This window comes from Mus caroli, chromosome 7 (genome assembly GCF_900094665.2).
Source record: "Mus caroli chromosome 7, CAROLI_EIJ_v1.1, whole genome shotgun sequence".
NCBI classification, from domain to species: Eukaryota; Metazoa; Chordata; class Mammalia; order Rodentia; family Muridae; genus Mus; species Mus caroli.
In genome coordinates this window covers 82,754,323-82,771,024 of record NC_034576.1, presented here as the reverse complement: position 1 = coordinate 82,771,024, position 16,702 = coordinate 82,754,323, and the positions used below count along the sequence as shown (strand labels likewise).

At 51.3% G+C, this 16,702-nt stretch overlaps 1 protein-coding gene across 1 annotated transcript in view; it reads right to left on the bottom strand.

Moving 5' to 3' along the window:
• Sema4b (semaphorin 4B) overlaps positions 1–16,702 on the bottom strand; it is a 39,863-nt gene that overhangs the window by 14,959 nt on the left and 8,202 nt on the right. The window contains exon 2 of the mRNA XM_021166549.1: positions 13,339–13,593. Coding sequence (XP_021022208.1) covers positions 13,339–13,459 — 121 coding nt within the window. The 5' untranslated portion in view covers positions 13,460–13,593. The remainder of the gene's footprint in view (positions 1–13,338; positions 13,594–16,702) is intronic.

Below are 16,702 nucleotides of genomic sequence, written 5' to 3'. Positions count from 1 at the left end.
AAAAAAAAAAAAAAGAGAGAGAGTGATTACCACAAGCTGTCACCCTACCCCTCGTGAGTGCTATGGCAGTACGCATGCACACATACAAACAGTTGTAATGAAGAGAAGAAAGGTTGACACATTTAACCTCCCTCCCCTGATCCTGCCTCCAGCCAGAGCCCCCGCTCTCAGAGAGACAGTGTCACTAAACATTAGCCTGGTCCTCAATACCTGACTGTGCCACAGACAGCCCACATGCCTGGGGTTGGGGAGTGCTGGGGGGGGGGGTGTGAGAATGAGACTCTGCTGTCCCTCCTGGGAGCTAAGTGGGTCACACTACGCTGTACTAGGCTAACGGGGCTCGGGCTGTGGCACAGTACGTGCTTGTCTAACATGTAAGGGCCTGGGTTTGGTCCCCAACAGCACACATGCTTGTATGTCAGATACACACAAGTGAGGATTACATCAGACATTGGAAGTAAAATGTTAAAGGGTATTGTAAGTGTACTGCTAATTAAAAAAAAAAAAAAAAAGTGTACTGCTAATTTGATTGTAGCTGACACCCAGCCTAGGCCACTGTGAAGTATATAACCCTAGCCCAAATGGAGTTCTTTTTTTTTTTTTTTTTTTTTTTTTGAGACAGCTCTGTTACATAGCCCAGACTAGTCTCAAAATCATGATTCTCCTGCCTCAGCCTCTTGAGTGCTGGGTGACAAGCATGCATTAGCATGCCCAGGCAGGGTATTATTTTAAGTGGCAAAGGAGGGAAAGCACAGAGCATGTAGGGACAGGCGAGGGGGACAAAGAGCCTCATATGTCCCTGTAGCAAGCGGAAAGGCAAGAGACAAGACAGAAAAGGTGGTGTGAGCATCTAATGCTGTGAGCATCTAATGCTGTGAGGCTCTCATGACAGCATGAAGAAGAACACTGGCAGGTGGGAACGCTCAGTGACCCAGAGAACCGGGCACAGAATGCAATGGCTGACAATGTCGGTTCTTACAGCAAAGCTTTTCCTGCTTAACATTTAAAAGAGTGTGTGAGCATGTGGAGATCAGAGGGCATCTTCTGGGAATTGGTACTCTCTTCTACCGTATGAGTCCTAGGGATTGGATTCAGATTATCAGGCTTGGCAACAACAGTGCCCACTGAGCCATCTAGTCAGCATTCATGCATTTATTTATACATACATATATACCCCCCACACACACACACACACAGTACAATGAGACAATTTTAGGACCTACTCATTGTTGCAGAAGATGTAATTATTAAGAGATAATAATTATTTATCACTAAGCAAAAGTGAAGGTTGCAGACTGTCTGGGCAGATGATTTCACTTTGTGGGGAAACCATCCAGACCCGCTGCAGCGGCCCCGAGGAGGACACGCGCCTTTCTCCTCTTTCTTAAATGGATTATTTTGAGGTTTTACAGTAAGCAACTTAAACTTACGTCATGTAAAAGACGTAAATTTAAGAGGGAAAAAGAAACAATCAACGCCCACTGGCCCATCAGTGTGTTCACACTCTGAATAACTGATGGGCGTAGAGAGAAATTATTTAAAACAGAACTAAAACAAACAAAACCCCACTAAGCAGAAGGCAGCCCCTGACCAGCCTCAGGCATGTCCCAACTGACCAGTGGCTCAGGACCATGCAAACAAACACACTCACAGAGCTGGGAAGCCATGAAGACTGCATGCCAGCCAAGCAAAGTGAGGATGACTTCATGTGTGTCTGCGTGTCCCGTGTCTTTACATACCCTCAGCCTGGTTCCAGGAAGAGGTAAGGAAACACAAAGACAAGAAAGTGTTGAGACAGAAGCATTAAAATCATAGGCAGAGAAAAACCAACCTGAAGAAGACAACTAGACCAGAGAGGAAAGAGCGGTCACACAGCAGGTCACGGGATCTTTACATAGCTATCGGGTTGGTTGCAAATTCAGTACCAGGACTCCTGGTAGCCACAGAGAAAGGGGAAATGAAAAACCTTGGTTCTCACACTGTTCAAGAACAGGAAACCACACTAGCCCTTTGACGGAAGCTCAGCTTTTTTTACCACACAGCAAAGGATGCTGAAGCAGCTCTCAGGTGGGGCTTCCCTAGTAAGCCTGCTGAGACACATGGGGTAGATAACAGCTCCAGTCACTGGACAACAGGGCCCCACCGCTGCGCCCCAGAAGCCCTCCTGGGGAGGGATGCGGTGCAGAAGTTTGAGGAAATTTGTATAGCTCTGTGGCTGAAGTTTTGACATACTCCTAAAACCCAGAGTTACACACAGGGCTGCACTAGAACTTTAAGGAACGGTCCTGCCTGAGGCCAGAGGCAGTTGAAACCCAAAGATGACCTCTCTTTAAACCACCAAGAGCCTTTTCTCAAACTTAACTCCTGCAGCTCCAGAGACTTCCAACCCTTAGTACTTCGATAAATTGGGGGGCCAAGGAAAGTTCCAGCACCAATGTCAACCATCGTTAAACATCACCCAGACTCCAGGCCCTCCCAAGAGATTCTGAAACTGCTGGTCTGAGCCTCTTGACCAGCTAGCTCCCAGTGACTAAGGAGGAGGTAGCCCAAGGACTACACTCTGAGAAGCTCCAAGGAGGCCCTTCTGTATGACACCCACTGAATTCACTGTGGCTTCCTGTGTGTATCACAGGGATAAGACAAAAAGTGAGGCTCACGAAGACTCTGGGAGATCAAGACACACAGCGCCTGCACCCCTTTATCTCTTGCACCCCTCAAGGTTTTCTGGAAGCACAGGCTGCCTCGGGTTTGCCAGAGCTTATCTGCCTGCACCGGAGGGCATTTCCACCTGGGTGGGACCTACAGCTCTAATCGGGAAGCCACCCTTGGATTCTGTCCAGAAACAGAAATGCCAAGAGTCCGAGATAAGCACAAGTCCCAGGTGGTAGCTCGACACCCCCTCCACTTCAGCCTGGGTGGATGGCAAGCTGCCCAGGGTCCCTCAGACAAAGTCAAGCCAGGCTGGAGGGGGAGCCCGGGGGCCAGCGGCCCAGGACTCTCCATATCTGCTGGAAACACAGCGAACAGAATGACCAAGGGAAGGAAAGAGGACCATGCCTTGAACTGAGCACAGTGCCTTCACAGCATGCCCTCTCATGCTAGGACCGCCCTCCATCCCTTCCCTCAGCCCGCCACCCTTCTACCCTGGGCCTCAAACTTAAGAGTCATGGTGCGCTGATGAACCCAGCTGTGGACCTCACTATTCCCCACTGGTTATCTCAAAGGACAGACTGAGAACATATACAGGAGTCAAAGACCTGGTTCAAACCCAGCCTCTGCCACTCATAAGGACAAGCCACTTAACCTCTCAGAGCCCCACTTTCCTTATCTGCAAAATGGGGACAATAATAGCCCTCTGCCTCATAGAGTTGTTATGAGAAGAAACGAGATTACGTATGTAAACAATAATGTACATAATAACCCACACTTACTGAGAGCTTTACTCAAAACAACCTTACACACGTTTCCCCTGCGCTGGCATGGTGCCTGGCACACGATCAACACTCGAGTAGCTCAAAAACAAAATCCAAAAGCCCTGCAGGAAAATCCAGCCAGGCAAGCCACAGAGGGCAGGGCAGGGGGTGCGGCCTCCCTTCTGAGAGTTTACAGCATCAGCCCATTCCACCTGAGCCCGAGTGTGGCCCACAAGGGTCTTGTGATCAGATCAGCTAGAAACAGACGGTGTGCTACAAGCACGAATTGGGTGCTGTGACCGCCCAAGCTCCCACGTGTCTGGGGGCCACCTCAACAAAGTGGCTGTGTAGACGTCTGTGTAGAGGGCCCTGCCTGAGCCTGCCCACGTCTGTGTGTCTGTGTGCCTATGCGCACGGAACCTTGAGGCCTGTCCAGGCTTGTGCAGGAGTGCCTGGTGCTCTTTGTGCAGAGGTGACTGGAGAGGTGGAGGTGTGTGTGTGTTCTCTGTTGTGCTGCAGAGCATGTTCCACCTGGTCTCCTGGCTGTGAATACCGCTCAGGTATTCTCCCCGTTTCCCGACGTGGGGCTTAACCCTAACTAGAAACCCTGGCTGCTGTCCCAATCAGGACTGAACCTCTCTAAGGGGCCCCAGGCATCTTAAGCTAGTGGCTGCCCAGGAGCTGGGGCTCCCCCAAGGGCCTCTGCTCCCCGTGAGTTCTCCATCCTTCAAGAAAGTAGGATAGAGCTATCAGTCTAGGGCAGACACCTGCAGGATCCCACACCCCAACCTAGCAGGAAGTGATGCGGGAATTTCTCAGCCCCCAGCCTCACAGAGACTCTCCCTCTCCCTGTGACTCAGCCGGAAGCTTGGAACTTTCTGAGTTAAAACAGGAATAGGGATCAGCCCCACCTTAGGCAGTGCTGACTCAAGAGTCCCACCCCACTTTGCTCTGCTCTGTGACTCCTGAGCCACCACAGTGAGACGCTGACCTGGCCCTAACTTCTTGTCCTCCACAGGCCCCAGCAGGATAAGGCCAGAAAACCCCGCTTCCCTGCAGAGTCAGAGCAAGGTCTGCAACGGTGTGAAAGGCCTCCTGGGTGTCTCAGGGACATCATGCCAAGTCACCAGAACCTTGAACCCACTTGCTACAGTCAGCAGCAAACTGACCTATATGCACTTCCTCTCTCCAAGCCACCCAGAGCTGACCAGGAAGCAGCCACCTTGTCCCCAGGCTACATAAGTGGGGAGCCAAGGTCGACATTCACTGGACTAAGGTTTGGACAGAGTCCATAGAAGAGGGTTAGTCCCAATGTGGTGGCTACCATGGGGCTATGTGCCAAAGTCTCCCCTGGGCTGAAGTCCTCAAGAATCCATTTGTCAGCTTGGAATTCAAGTCAGTAATCCTAGCGCTATGGAACGTAAAAGCATGAAGGGTCAGAAGTTCCAAGTCATCTTTGGCTCCAAAGCAAGTGTGACCCCAGCATGGTCTACACAAGACTTTGTCTCAACCCATCCCTCACCCCACAACAACAACAAAAAAGCATTTACAGCACCTGGGAGACTGCGGAAGAACTTCCGGGAAGTTTCCGGATCTCTAGGCTATACCTCAAGACCCTGACCCCAGAACAAAACCAACAGTAATAACAGTACTAGATCAAAAGGAGCGAGAGATGGGGTGCCCTGACCCGTCAGAGCCCCTAAGCCACGAGACCTCTGCTACCCAAGCTGTTCTAACACCTTCAGGCCTTGACCTCTGCCCAACCCCTCTAGGCCCCACGCAGGACCATGGTCAGCTCCTGTGTCCCTCTGTTCCGTGGCTGGCCACTCTAACTCTCTTCTCCTGTGCCCTCTGCCTTCCTACCCACCTTCTTCCTCACAGAGGTCCCCAGTTTTTCTCTGAAGAAACAGGGGCCACTGAATACAGTGACTTCAATGTCCACCTTCACCACACATGGAGGCCCTCCCTTTCAGAAAACACCTTGTTCCTTCTAGAAACCTTCTAGAGAAACTCCTCCAGAGAGCTTTTGCCTTTCTTCACCTCCCACACACTCTTCTAGGGAACTGGCCTCAACCAGCCCCACATGTGGTGGGTGAGCCCTCTTAGGCCCAGGAAATGTCTCACAAGATGACTTGATGACACATCCTCCAGGGGTCAGGGCCATCTCACAGGCTCAAGGGTCATCTCACGGCTACCTCACACACCCTGGGCTCTGCAGAGAAAGTCCCACAAGTCCCTCCAGGTGGGGTAGGGGTAGGATTAATCACCACTTCAGGTATGAGGTAGGAGTGGGATATGAACCTGTGCTGCCCAGCTCCTGTCTGGGGTGTTAACCACTCTTTGGCCTCTCAAGGCTTTTCTCTCTCATGTGTTGCTCTTGATCTTCTCACTCTAAGAAGGGTCACATGTCTACACCTACCACAGAGTCTGGTGAACCCCCAGGCACAGGGTTAGTCCAAGGACACCCTCCTGTGGGCCCCTCTCATGCCCCTTTGTGCCACTGTGTCTTGGAATCTCATGCCTCTCTACCCTCCAGCTCAGCCACCTGTCGCCTTCCTCTCCTCAGCCACGCACATGCAACCTATCCTTAACTTCTGCCGACTTCCCCTCCTTTGAATTTTCCTAATCTGCCTCACCTCACTAGTCTACAACCATGGTCCTGACCGAGGCCCCTGCTCCTCCTACCCAGGCTACTCTAGCCTCCCCAGTGCCCCGTACTACAGCTGAAAGGCTCTCCAAGATCTGTCACTACCATCACCTCACAAAGACGGCCATGGTGGAGCATCACCCAATGCAGGCCCCACACCCATTTAGAGGATGACACAGAACTGAAGTTCAAGGGTGCTTTGGTCACGGCCAGCTCTGTGCTGCTGTTCCCCCTGACTAAGCTATACACATCATCTCTTCTATAGGCCTTCCTGAATCTCCAGTCACATGAGGGTATAGCTGCTCTTTGGCTATTCTGTGGGTTCTTCTTTCTTTCAACCTTCTCCACCACTTTTCTTCCACCCTTTCAACCACCTAACACTAAAGAGATCCCAGAATAAAGTTAGGGGTCAGGAAAGGGGGGCAACGCTATTGTTAGACTACTTCCTGCTGATTCGGGGCATTAAGTTCCATGGGGCAAGTTTGATCTTCACAGTCAAGATATCTGATATCTTATTGTTTCTTCTTTGCACACAGTTACTTAACAAACCACAAACAACAACTGACCAACAACCCACCCATGCCTGAAGGGCCCTAGCATTTATACAACCTCTAAAAAGGCCCCAGAATCCCAAACGTCACACAATCGCAGAATCAATCTGCAGCTGGCAAACCCATGCCCCTGCCACAGCACGAGGCAAACCACAGTCAGCTGCTATGGACAGTCTGAAGCAGCCCCGTACCACACACCTGGGACTAAGACAAAAAACAGATTTTTATATTTCTGTGCTTTTTAAAGAAATCTAAATTCCAAAATTGAGGGCCTGCCATAGGTTACACACCTGCCGCAGTCTCGGGAGACATTTTCCTTATTGATGAGCTCTGACTTGTCCCACCAAACAGAAGAGCGTTGTCTAAATCTTATTGCTACCCCAAGCATGCATCACCTGGTCAGGTGACTTCAAAGGAGGTGTGTTATGAATGTTTGTTGATTGAGTAAAAAACAGAGTCCCTCATTCTAAGGCGCTATCGTCCAGAAAGAAGCCCTAGACTGATAGAAGTCAGCACGGGGTTCCTTAAGGTTTTTGCTCCACACTGTGTCTGACCCCTCCAATCACCGGCAGCTCACTCAGTTGTAGCACTCAAAGGCCACAGAGAGACATGTAGCAGCTAAAACTGGTGCAGGAAATAGAAAATGAGCCACAGAGCTGCAGAGCAATGGCTAGGAAGTACTGATCACGTGGGTAACCTGCCTCTAAGCTTGAAGGCCTGCAGGAGGGCTTTGATGACTAACAGAGTGTTGCACTCAGCACTCCTCTTCCTGCCCTACTGTGCTCCCCTCCCATCTTCTGCACCTTTTCACACACATGGGACAGGCTTTCTCTGTGTAACACTGGTCTCTGGTGCCACTCAGGCAAGGGAAACAGAATTGGTATGGATGAACAGAATACGCAGGCTTGAGGTCCTCAAGAGGAGGTGGCTGCTTAGCCCCAGTTGCTTATTATTAGGAAGAGGGGCCCTGCCTTACCAGAGTCCCCTAGGGCCAGAAATTTGGATTTTTATACAAAATTTCCTAGGTTTTATGTATCAGCCATTAATTTAAAATTCCGAAGTCACTTGGAAGCCAAGCAAAATATTCCCCCAGGCTGGCTTTGGCCATCACCTCTAATGTGCAAGCCTCTGATATATGTGTCCCTTATTCCCTGGCCAAACCCACTGATATCCAATGTGACAGTGCCTTCGGGGTCTCAGCTGGCTCCCTTGCTCCGTCTGCTCGGTTGAGCGAGGAGTGACCTCAACAGACTTCTTTACCAGATGGAGTCACATAGCTGACAATCAGTAAAGGGCTGAGCTGGGCTACTCTGCCGCCTGCCTTTGTGTAGCTGGCAGGTGAAGCCAGAGGTAGCTGTTCTCTGAGAAAGAATGAGGCTCCCGAGTCGAGACACAAACTGGCCCAAGCAGTCTCTTATCTCTAGTGACCCATGACCCTGACAGAATGAGGTGGCTTGTCTGGGGCTCAACATTTTTCTACACTGGGTGAAACAATACCACTGCACAGGCTGGAGTGAGCCGAGCCCAGTGGGAACTGAAAGTGGCTGGTGTGTTCCTCTTCGGTGGTAGGGAGCCTCTCACACAAGGTGAGTGAGGGGAGGCACAGTGGTTCCTTAGCAGATAAGAGGCTCTGTGTTCCTGGGTTCCACTCTACCCATGAGGGCAAAAAAAAAAAAAAAAATGTCCCAAAGGTAGCCAATTAGCCACCTTCGCCACTCTTCTGAAGAAAAGAGAAATGAGGGCTCTGTCTCCCACCCATCACACCTATCACAGCCTCTCCCTGAAGCACCTCTCCTAACCCAGGCTAGATGAAGGGCTTCCAGACAGGCTCACGGGCTTGGGAAGGAGCACCCTGAAGCGGATAAATCCCTCTCCTCTGTGGTCCTCAGCCATACTCCTCACTGTGCCAGCCATCTCCTAGGTTCCCAAGGCTGGAACACCAGCTAGGACCCTAACGGGTTGTGGGCAGTCCTATGGCAGAGATGAACACACAAGAACAGGGCTAACAGCCGGGCGTGGTGGCGCACGCCTTTAATCCCAGCACTCGGGAGGCAGAGGCAGGTGGATTTCTGAGTTCGAGGCCAGCCTGGTCTACAAAGTNCTACAAAGTGAGTTCCAGGACAGCCAGGGCTACACAGAGAAACCCTGTCTCGAAAAACCAAAAAAAAAAAAAAAAAAAAAAAAAAAAAAAGAACAGGGCTAACAGTGATCCAGGGGATGTCGGAAGGCAATGGTAGTAGCAGAGGAAAGGCTTGTGGTCATCAGGATGGCGAGAAGCAAGTTCCCTGTGTCACGACGACACTGTCCCCTAGGGGAAGCTGGCTTCTTTCCTGATGTGGCAAACTCTCCCAGGACAGGGAGGTCAGAGGTAAAGAGCAGGGAGGCCAACTGGGGAAAGTGGCTATACAGTCCAGTCTTTTGAGACAGAGCTCTCCCAGATGCTGATCGGGAGAGGGAAGGCACGGAGCACGGCACTAGTTCTGTGGATCCTCTTTCCCCTGGGGTGCAGGGAGGGCTCCACCTGAAACTTCTGAGCCCTGACCCAGCCTAAGCAACCACAGAGATGGGACAAGGGCCACAGGCTCTAAAAAGGGAGATGTGTATGGTGACGTTGACTTTGCAGACCTCTCAACCAGGTCCCATCAACCAGAAGATGACTACACTATGCGGTATATCACAAGTTCCTCCTACACTCTACAAATGTAGGAGGCACAGCACCAGCTGAATGACTTCCACAGAGCAGAGAGCAGCAGCAAAGGGGGGGTGGGGGGTGGGGGAGGCGTGAGGCAAAATCCAGTCCCAAGCACTGGAGGGTCCTGAGCCACAGAATAACGCTGAAAGGGACAAAACCAGAAGCTCTTGAAATGGGGGCAAACCTAAGCAAGTCAGTGGGAATGACCTCCCATCGACCCTTGGGACCTGGGCAGAGCAGGCGCCACCATGCAGAGCTCAGCATCCACCTCCTGCAGGAAGGCTGGTGGGCTTGGGCAGGGTAGCATGCAGCAGACGCTGCTCCCTTCCATGGGCATGGGCAGGCTGCATGTGTCGGGACTCACGCCAAGCATTTTACATATGCTATTTCCATAATCCTCTCAGGAGCCTGGGATATGGGCCCTGCTATTCTTCTGGTTCTGTGGACAAGGATACAGGCTTAAGAAGGCCACTGCTTGCCATTTGATGTGTCCTTTGATGAGAGTGGTGAGCCAGCTTTCCCAGACTGGCTCTCGGCCCCCATTCTTGAAGCTCTCCACCGTCCACGTGCCTCTGAAAGGTCATGAACAGGCCCACATATGAGACAGAACTACAGAGTCTCACGCCGGGCCGAGGTCATGTGAGGCAGAGGTTAATAAGCAGGCAAGAGGGAACCAGAACCGCGGCCAGCACAGGGGCCACTCAGGCATCCTTGACTCAGATGGGCAGCTGGCTCGTGCCAAGTGCCATGTTCTCCAAATTCAATGGGGTTTTGTTGACTGCGTTTTGCAGGCCTACAGATTTAATTCCAATCTGGTTCATACACTTTCCAGAGCAGGACGTCTCTGGGGCTGGGAGACATTAATAACTCTTTTAATTGCCCAAATAAGGTGGTTCCACCAGACTTCAGTAGGCTGTGGGAGCAGTTTTGTTTTGCTTCTTCAAGGCCAGATTCCTGCTCTTACCCCACTTTACAGCCCCGGAGTGGAGATTCCATTGTAAAAGAACCCAAATTTCATGCTCTGCTCTGAAGCATGGCTTTCACAGACTTCCAGCTGGCTTAGGAATCCTCATGGCCGCTCCCCGACTCTCACCCAAAATGTCCCGGGTCTTCCTTCCCTCTCCTGACCATTAGGTGAAGTCACAAGAACACCTACAAGCTAAGGGCTCCCAAGAACCATCAGCAGGAATGAGAGTTCTCTCTGAGCCCCTAGATGCAGAATAAACAGGACTTCCCACTTCAAGGGACTTGGTTTTAGATCACAGATGAAGTCCACTATCCATAAGCTCAGGTTCTTGAGAGTGGACTTGGGTGGGAATTCAGTTCAGGTGGTGGGAAAAGGGGTGTGGTCTCAGTTCTGTGCAATTCCTGATAGGCCTGCCTGTGTCAGAAGGCTAAAAGGCCTTGGGCCAGGCACCCATGGTCACCATGGGCCTGCCAAGGATGGGTACAATGCCAGGAACATCTAACAAGCCCCCAGGGATGAAACAGGAAACTGTGTCAGGCCAGACTCAAAGGGCGAGCCAGTTCAGTCACCAGGGCATTCCCCATGTGGGACTCCAGCCACAGGACCTGCCTGTAGCTGGGAGGAAAGGAAGCAGAAGCAGGTCTCAAGGGTGCTGTGGAGGCCCGGGAAGGTAAAGCTCTGTGGTGGCAGGGGAGCTCAGTCAGGTGTGGATGCACACCCAGTGCTGAGGTGGCTGGGCATGGCTGCAACGCTGCAGAGCTTAGGGAGGACTGAAAAAGCATCCCCACCCCTACCCCCTGGCAGAACCTAGAATTCACCCCCGCCCCCAATCACAATAAAATTATGTTCCTGTCCTGCCAGCCCGTTCAACCCCTCAGCTGGATACCTCTGTACAGTGCACAAGTCACACACTGCCCACCTGTGGCAGCCCTGAATGATCAGGGAATTGTGGGAGGTGGCCAGGTCCTGGAACTATACAGCTAACCAAAGACAGATGCTCTCCCAGGAAAAAGGGCCTCTCTATGCCCCTATCAAGTCTTCACATCACTCCCTAAGGCAAAAGACCTACTGTGTTTGGTGTAGCCCCAAAAGCTAGTCCTGCCTTCCCCAGGCATAAGCGGAATCCACACGTGTCTCCATCTCACAGCCCCTGCCTTATCCCTAAGGCTGAGAGGGGCTAAGGGGCTGGGACAGCAGTTCTCAACATGCGGGCCTCAACCCATTAGCAAATTTACAATTATGAAGTAGTAACAAAAGTAATTTATGGTTGGGGATCATCACAACCTGAGGGACTGTATTAAAGGGTTGCCGCATCGGGAAGGCTGAGAACCACTGCTCTAGGGAGACACAGAATGACAAGAAGCAGCAGGGGTATGTATGGCTCAGAGCACTTGCCCAACACAGGATGGGTTCCATACCTAGCTCATAAGTCCACCCTGGGTCAACAGGGTGAGGGGGTCATGGGGAGATGGCGCATCAGGGAAAGGGATTTGACACCAAACCTGAGGACCTGAGCTTAGGTCCTGAGATCCACACGGCTGAGGGAGGATTTCGCCAGCAGCTGCCCTCTGACCTCACTGACCTTCACATGTACGTCATGTTTTCGTGTGCCCTTACACCCACACACAAGCTAAGTAAGTGTTTTAAATCGGCAGAGCGTCAGTCCTGGGTTCCGATTTCAGTCATTTCTCACTTCAAGAACAGAACTCCTAAGAAGCAGCAGTCAACTCAGGAACCATCCCCACCCACAGCGAACCACCCAGTTCCATGCAGGAGTGGTCCGAGTTTAACATAACAAGAATGACAGCAAACACCCGCGGAGAGGTTTCTGTACCAAGCCCTATCCTAAGGACTTTGCAACTGGTAATGAGCTGCGCCTTGAGCAAGGCACTAATATCCCATTTTACAGATGAAGAAATCAAGGCACAGAGAAGTTGTTTACTTAAGGTCATGTGGGAACTAAGTGGCTGAGACAGGATTTGAACTTGAGCTACCAACAATGTTTTGGATAAGGGTCTGAGATCCTAGTAGGAGCCTTAACTGAAGAGCTGACTCTATCCTTTTGCAAATGGGATGCTTTTAGGGGTGGGGATGCAATATGGAGTAGGAAGTCTGGTAGCGTTTTAGTCTGTAACCTCTAATTTATGCACTAACTCACAGTGACAGTTTGCAATTTAGAGGGGTTCGGCCAAACATTGTCTGTTGGCACCTATGTGCCTGATGCCCTCCGAATGTACCAAGTTTTATGAATTTCCCAAGATGGCTTTGCAGGGTATCTAAGCCTGAGGCGACTTTGCAGGGGAGGAAGCTGGAGTGCAGGCAGTAGGAAGTACTTGCTGGGCTAAGTCCCTAGAATTCCAAACGTTGAGGTTCCCTGGAGAAGGTTCAGGGGCGATCAGACTAAAGGAAGTAAAGAATGAGTGGAGGGTTGGAAACACAGGCGGTCAGGGGCAGCTGTAAACCGCCAAAAAAGGAATGTGGCCCACCAGGGTGATACCCTCAGGTCCCTCTAGACAGGGTACAGATGGGTCTTCGCAATGTCAGTTTCCAAGTCCCTGTGTTTGGGAGTAGGGGATGAATTCTCCAGGTCGATCAGTCAGAGATGTGCCGGCAGGGAGGAAAGACCTGGCACCCACCCGCCAAGCTCCAGGCTCTGCTGTGGCTGACTGAGAATATCATAAGCCCAGAGTTTATAGTACGGCCAGCAGCAGTGCCCTCAGCCCCGTGCCGTTGGTGGCTCCACGGCTGACTCTGGTCAGCATCAAAGACAAGTAAATGAGTAGGCAGGATGGCTGGCACCTGAGGCCCCTAGTGCCAAGTGTACTCCCTCCTAGAAGAGCAGCTGCAACCGAGCAAGAAAGCGGCCCTCTCCAAGTCCAAATAGAAAATGGAAGAAAAGGGCTCTCAGTTCCCTAGCTTCCCTCCTCTTTCGCTTTGACCACAGCACTTGGGAAAGAGAACTGCTTTCCTGGTCCTAGTGGACCTCAACCTCTCCTTTGTCGTGGCCACCCCACCAAGCATCTCCTTGCCCGCGCTCCCCTCCTTCTGCCGCGCCCCATAGCACTTACCCAGCGGCACACTGATCCGGGGGCCGAGCGCCCGCGTCGTCGTCGTCGTCCACAGCAGCAGCAGTAGCAGCAGCAGCAGCAGCGCGCGCCGCAGGACAGCGGAGCGGCTCGCCCGGCCCATCGCGGCGCGTGGAGCTCGGACCGCAGCAGGCAGCGGCGTCCTCCTCCGGCTCAGGTTGCTCAAGTGGAATCGCAGGCTGGAGCCCCGCCCCGCGGTTCGGCCGGGAGTCCTTCCCTCGGCCTCCGCCTCTGGACCTGGGGGTGGGAGGCAGGGAAGGTGGTCACGTGAGCCGCCGCACCGTAGGCTCCCTCTGCCCAGTGCTGCGGGTGAAAGCCCCGCGCTCTCGCCGCAGGGAGGAGGGCGCGAAGCAGGAAGTCGATGGGTAGGCCGGCCTCCTAGCTGGTCCTTGCCCAGCTCTTTCCCCTTCCTCCTTCCTGGGCGCTGGAGTACGAGGGGCGCTGGATCGAGTCACCCGACTTGGGGCACGGGGGGGGGGGGGGGGGGGGGGCGGAGCAGAGCCTGGGGACCTGAAGCCCGGCCCGCCCTCCTTCCGGCTCCCGGGAACCCTGCCCCACATGCCCCCTACCTACCCCCACCCCCGCTCTGGGAGCTGTGCAGACTCTGAGACGGAGACTGGTAGCTTTCCAGTCTTACTTCCGCGAGAGGTCTATGTATGGTCTAGAATCTAGATAATCTGCTGGGTTGTCCATGCTTAGAATTCTGTCCACGCGAAGCCCGGGGCCGGCGCAGAATCAGTTCAAGTGGGATAATAGGATTTCATGGACTGTACTGCCAAAGAGGCTAGACCTTGCACCCACAACCAGCACGTGGCTGAGCATAGGAAAGGATTCCCTAAGGCTGGAATGAGACGCCAGGGGTATCCACCCGCAGGTACACCAATCTGAAGTCAATTTGGTGGAGCCACAGCAAAGTAATAGAGGGAAATAAAGAGGGGGAGATCAACAAAGAAAGACATCAAGGTTTTGGAAACCACTTTCAGCTTTTCCTAGGTGCATGGATAAAATTAAAAACTTAAAAATATGTGTTCATTGTTCTTGTGGCAATGAAACCACTTCCCCCAGACTTTTCTGCAGTTGTCGAAGCTACACTGCACTCGCTGCTGCCCATGTGGGCAGTTCCAGAGCCACATCTTTCTACTCTCGTCCCCACCCCCACAGGCAGGTGGCAGTCAGAGCAGACAAGTTCTTGGATGGTCTCAGGTCTTCTTTCTTACATCCAAACTTCCCCATGCTCCACCATTCCTGTACTGTCACCACCCTGACATCCTTCTACAGTCTCTGTCTTTTCTCGTATGCCTCATGTCCAAATGCACTAGTTAACCCATCATCTGAAATGTACCGTTTCTGCTAACTGCTGCTTCCTTTCCTCCTGTAATCTCTTCTCAAACACAGTAGACAGAGTCTACTCCACAAGTTGTGACCTCTGACTTGTGTGTTTGTGTGTGTAACATAAAATATATATGCAGGCAAAACACCAATACACATGAAATAAATAGCACTTTAAAAACTGTTTCAAGGTCAGGCCTGTAGCCCAGGCTTTTAATCCCATCAGACCTGGGAGTCAGAAGCAGGAAGATTTCTTGAGTTTTACAGAGCCAGTTCCAGGACACCAAGGCTACAAAGGACACAAAGAAATCCTGTCTAAAAAAAAAAAAATGTTTTTTTACATGTATCTGTCTGTCAGTGTGAGGGTGTGAGACCCCTGGAACTGGAGTCCTGACAGTTATGAAGATGCTGGGAATTTAGCCCAGAGCCTCCAGAAGAGCAGCCAGCGCTCTTATTGCTGAGCCATCACTCCAGCCTCAGATTCATTTATCTGTCTGTCTTTATGATATCAGGTTTCTCTGTGTAGTCTTGACTATCCTGGAACTCCTGTAAACCAGGCTGGCCTTGAACTCACAAAAATCCTCCTGCCTCTGACCCCCCCTTCCCCAAGTACTGGGACTAAAAGCATGTGCCACCACTGCCCGGCTGAAAATAAATTTCTAAAGTCAGCTGGAAATGGTGGTATTTAATTCTAGCACTTGGCAGGTGAGGGGGGTGGGGGTAGGATCAGGAATCCAAGGCAGCCTCAGGTACATAGCTTGAGGCCAATCTAGGCTATGGGAAACTCTGTCTCAGACAACAACAAACCGAAAACAGAACTTATATAAATACATACATAAATAAAATGAAAGTCCAGGTGCAGCTTTCCCCTGCTCAACCTCCCAGGCCCCTGGAATGGTGCCTGTACACATGGCAGGCATCTTCAATAAGTGTTGGTTGAAGGAATGCCTGGGTGACCGAGGATGACAAGGGTCAGACTACTACAGGCTCCTGTTGGCTAACAACCTAGAACAATCTTCTGATGCCGATTTCTGTCTAATGAAGAGTGCCCCAAACCTGAAATTATGCAATAACTTTTTCAACTGAACACAAGACTTCAAAATTATCTCTCTTAAATCTATTGGTTCTGGCCCAGATTTCATCCCACGGAGGTTGTTTTGAATATTGATTCTATTATCATACATTTGGCACCTCCTTTCCTGGGTTTGAGTCATTGTAAATTTTGCTAAGTACTCCTTAGACCTTTAATCAAGTTACTGATAAAAATAATGGGTGTGCAGATTTAGCCTCCAGATCTTGGTTTCTGCACACCGCTCCTCTATAAAAGCAGAGCGCTCTCCTTGGAGAATGAGGGAAAGTACAAGGTAAAGAGCTCATTTTGTTGGGCCTGAAAGCAAAGCAAAGCCTAATGAGGCCATGCCTGAAGAGACAGTGTGATGACCACGTGGAGAGGAGCCAGGCGATGGCCATTTGGTTATCAAACAGCATAAGTAATGGATTCTAATGCAGCAAATGAAAATACAACCCATTAGTCAATAGTGTGACTCCGAGAGAAAGGGAAAGAGAAGGGAAGGGAAGGAAATGTCTTTATGTACAAACGCTGCTGCTAAGTGTAGAAACAGAAGGACTAGAAAGAGCACTTAGCAAAGACCACAGTTGGACATAAAGACTGGGGAAACAGTGTCTGACGGCCAGTCCCACAGCTGATCACTAGCCCAAAGGCAAATGTATGCCTGCCAACGAGACCTGGTGGCCGCCATCCGAACCAAGTGGTCAGCCATGATAGGAGTAGTATGATGGAATTTTTGCTTGCCTCCCATATGATGCCCTGAGAACTTCACATTATCAGTCCCTGCAGTGTTCCTACAAAGGGTTTAACCCACGTCTAATAATAAGGACGAAAGCAGATACAGCCAATATGAAGAACATTCTATGGGATAACTATCCTGGGTCAGTCTGATCTCAGAAGTAAGTGTGTGTGTGTGTGTGTGTGTGTGTGTGTGTGTGTGTGTGTGTG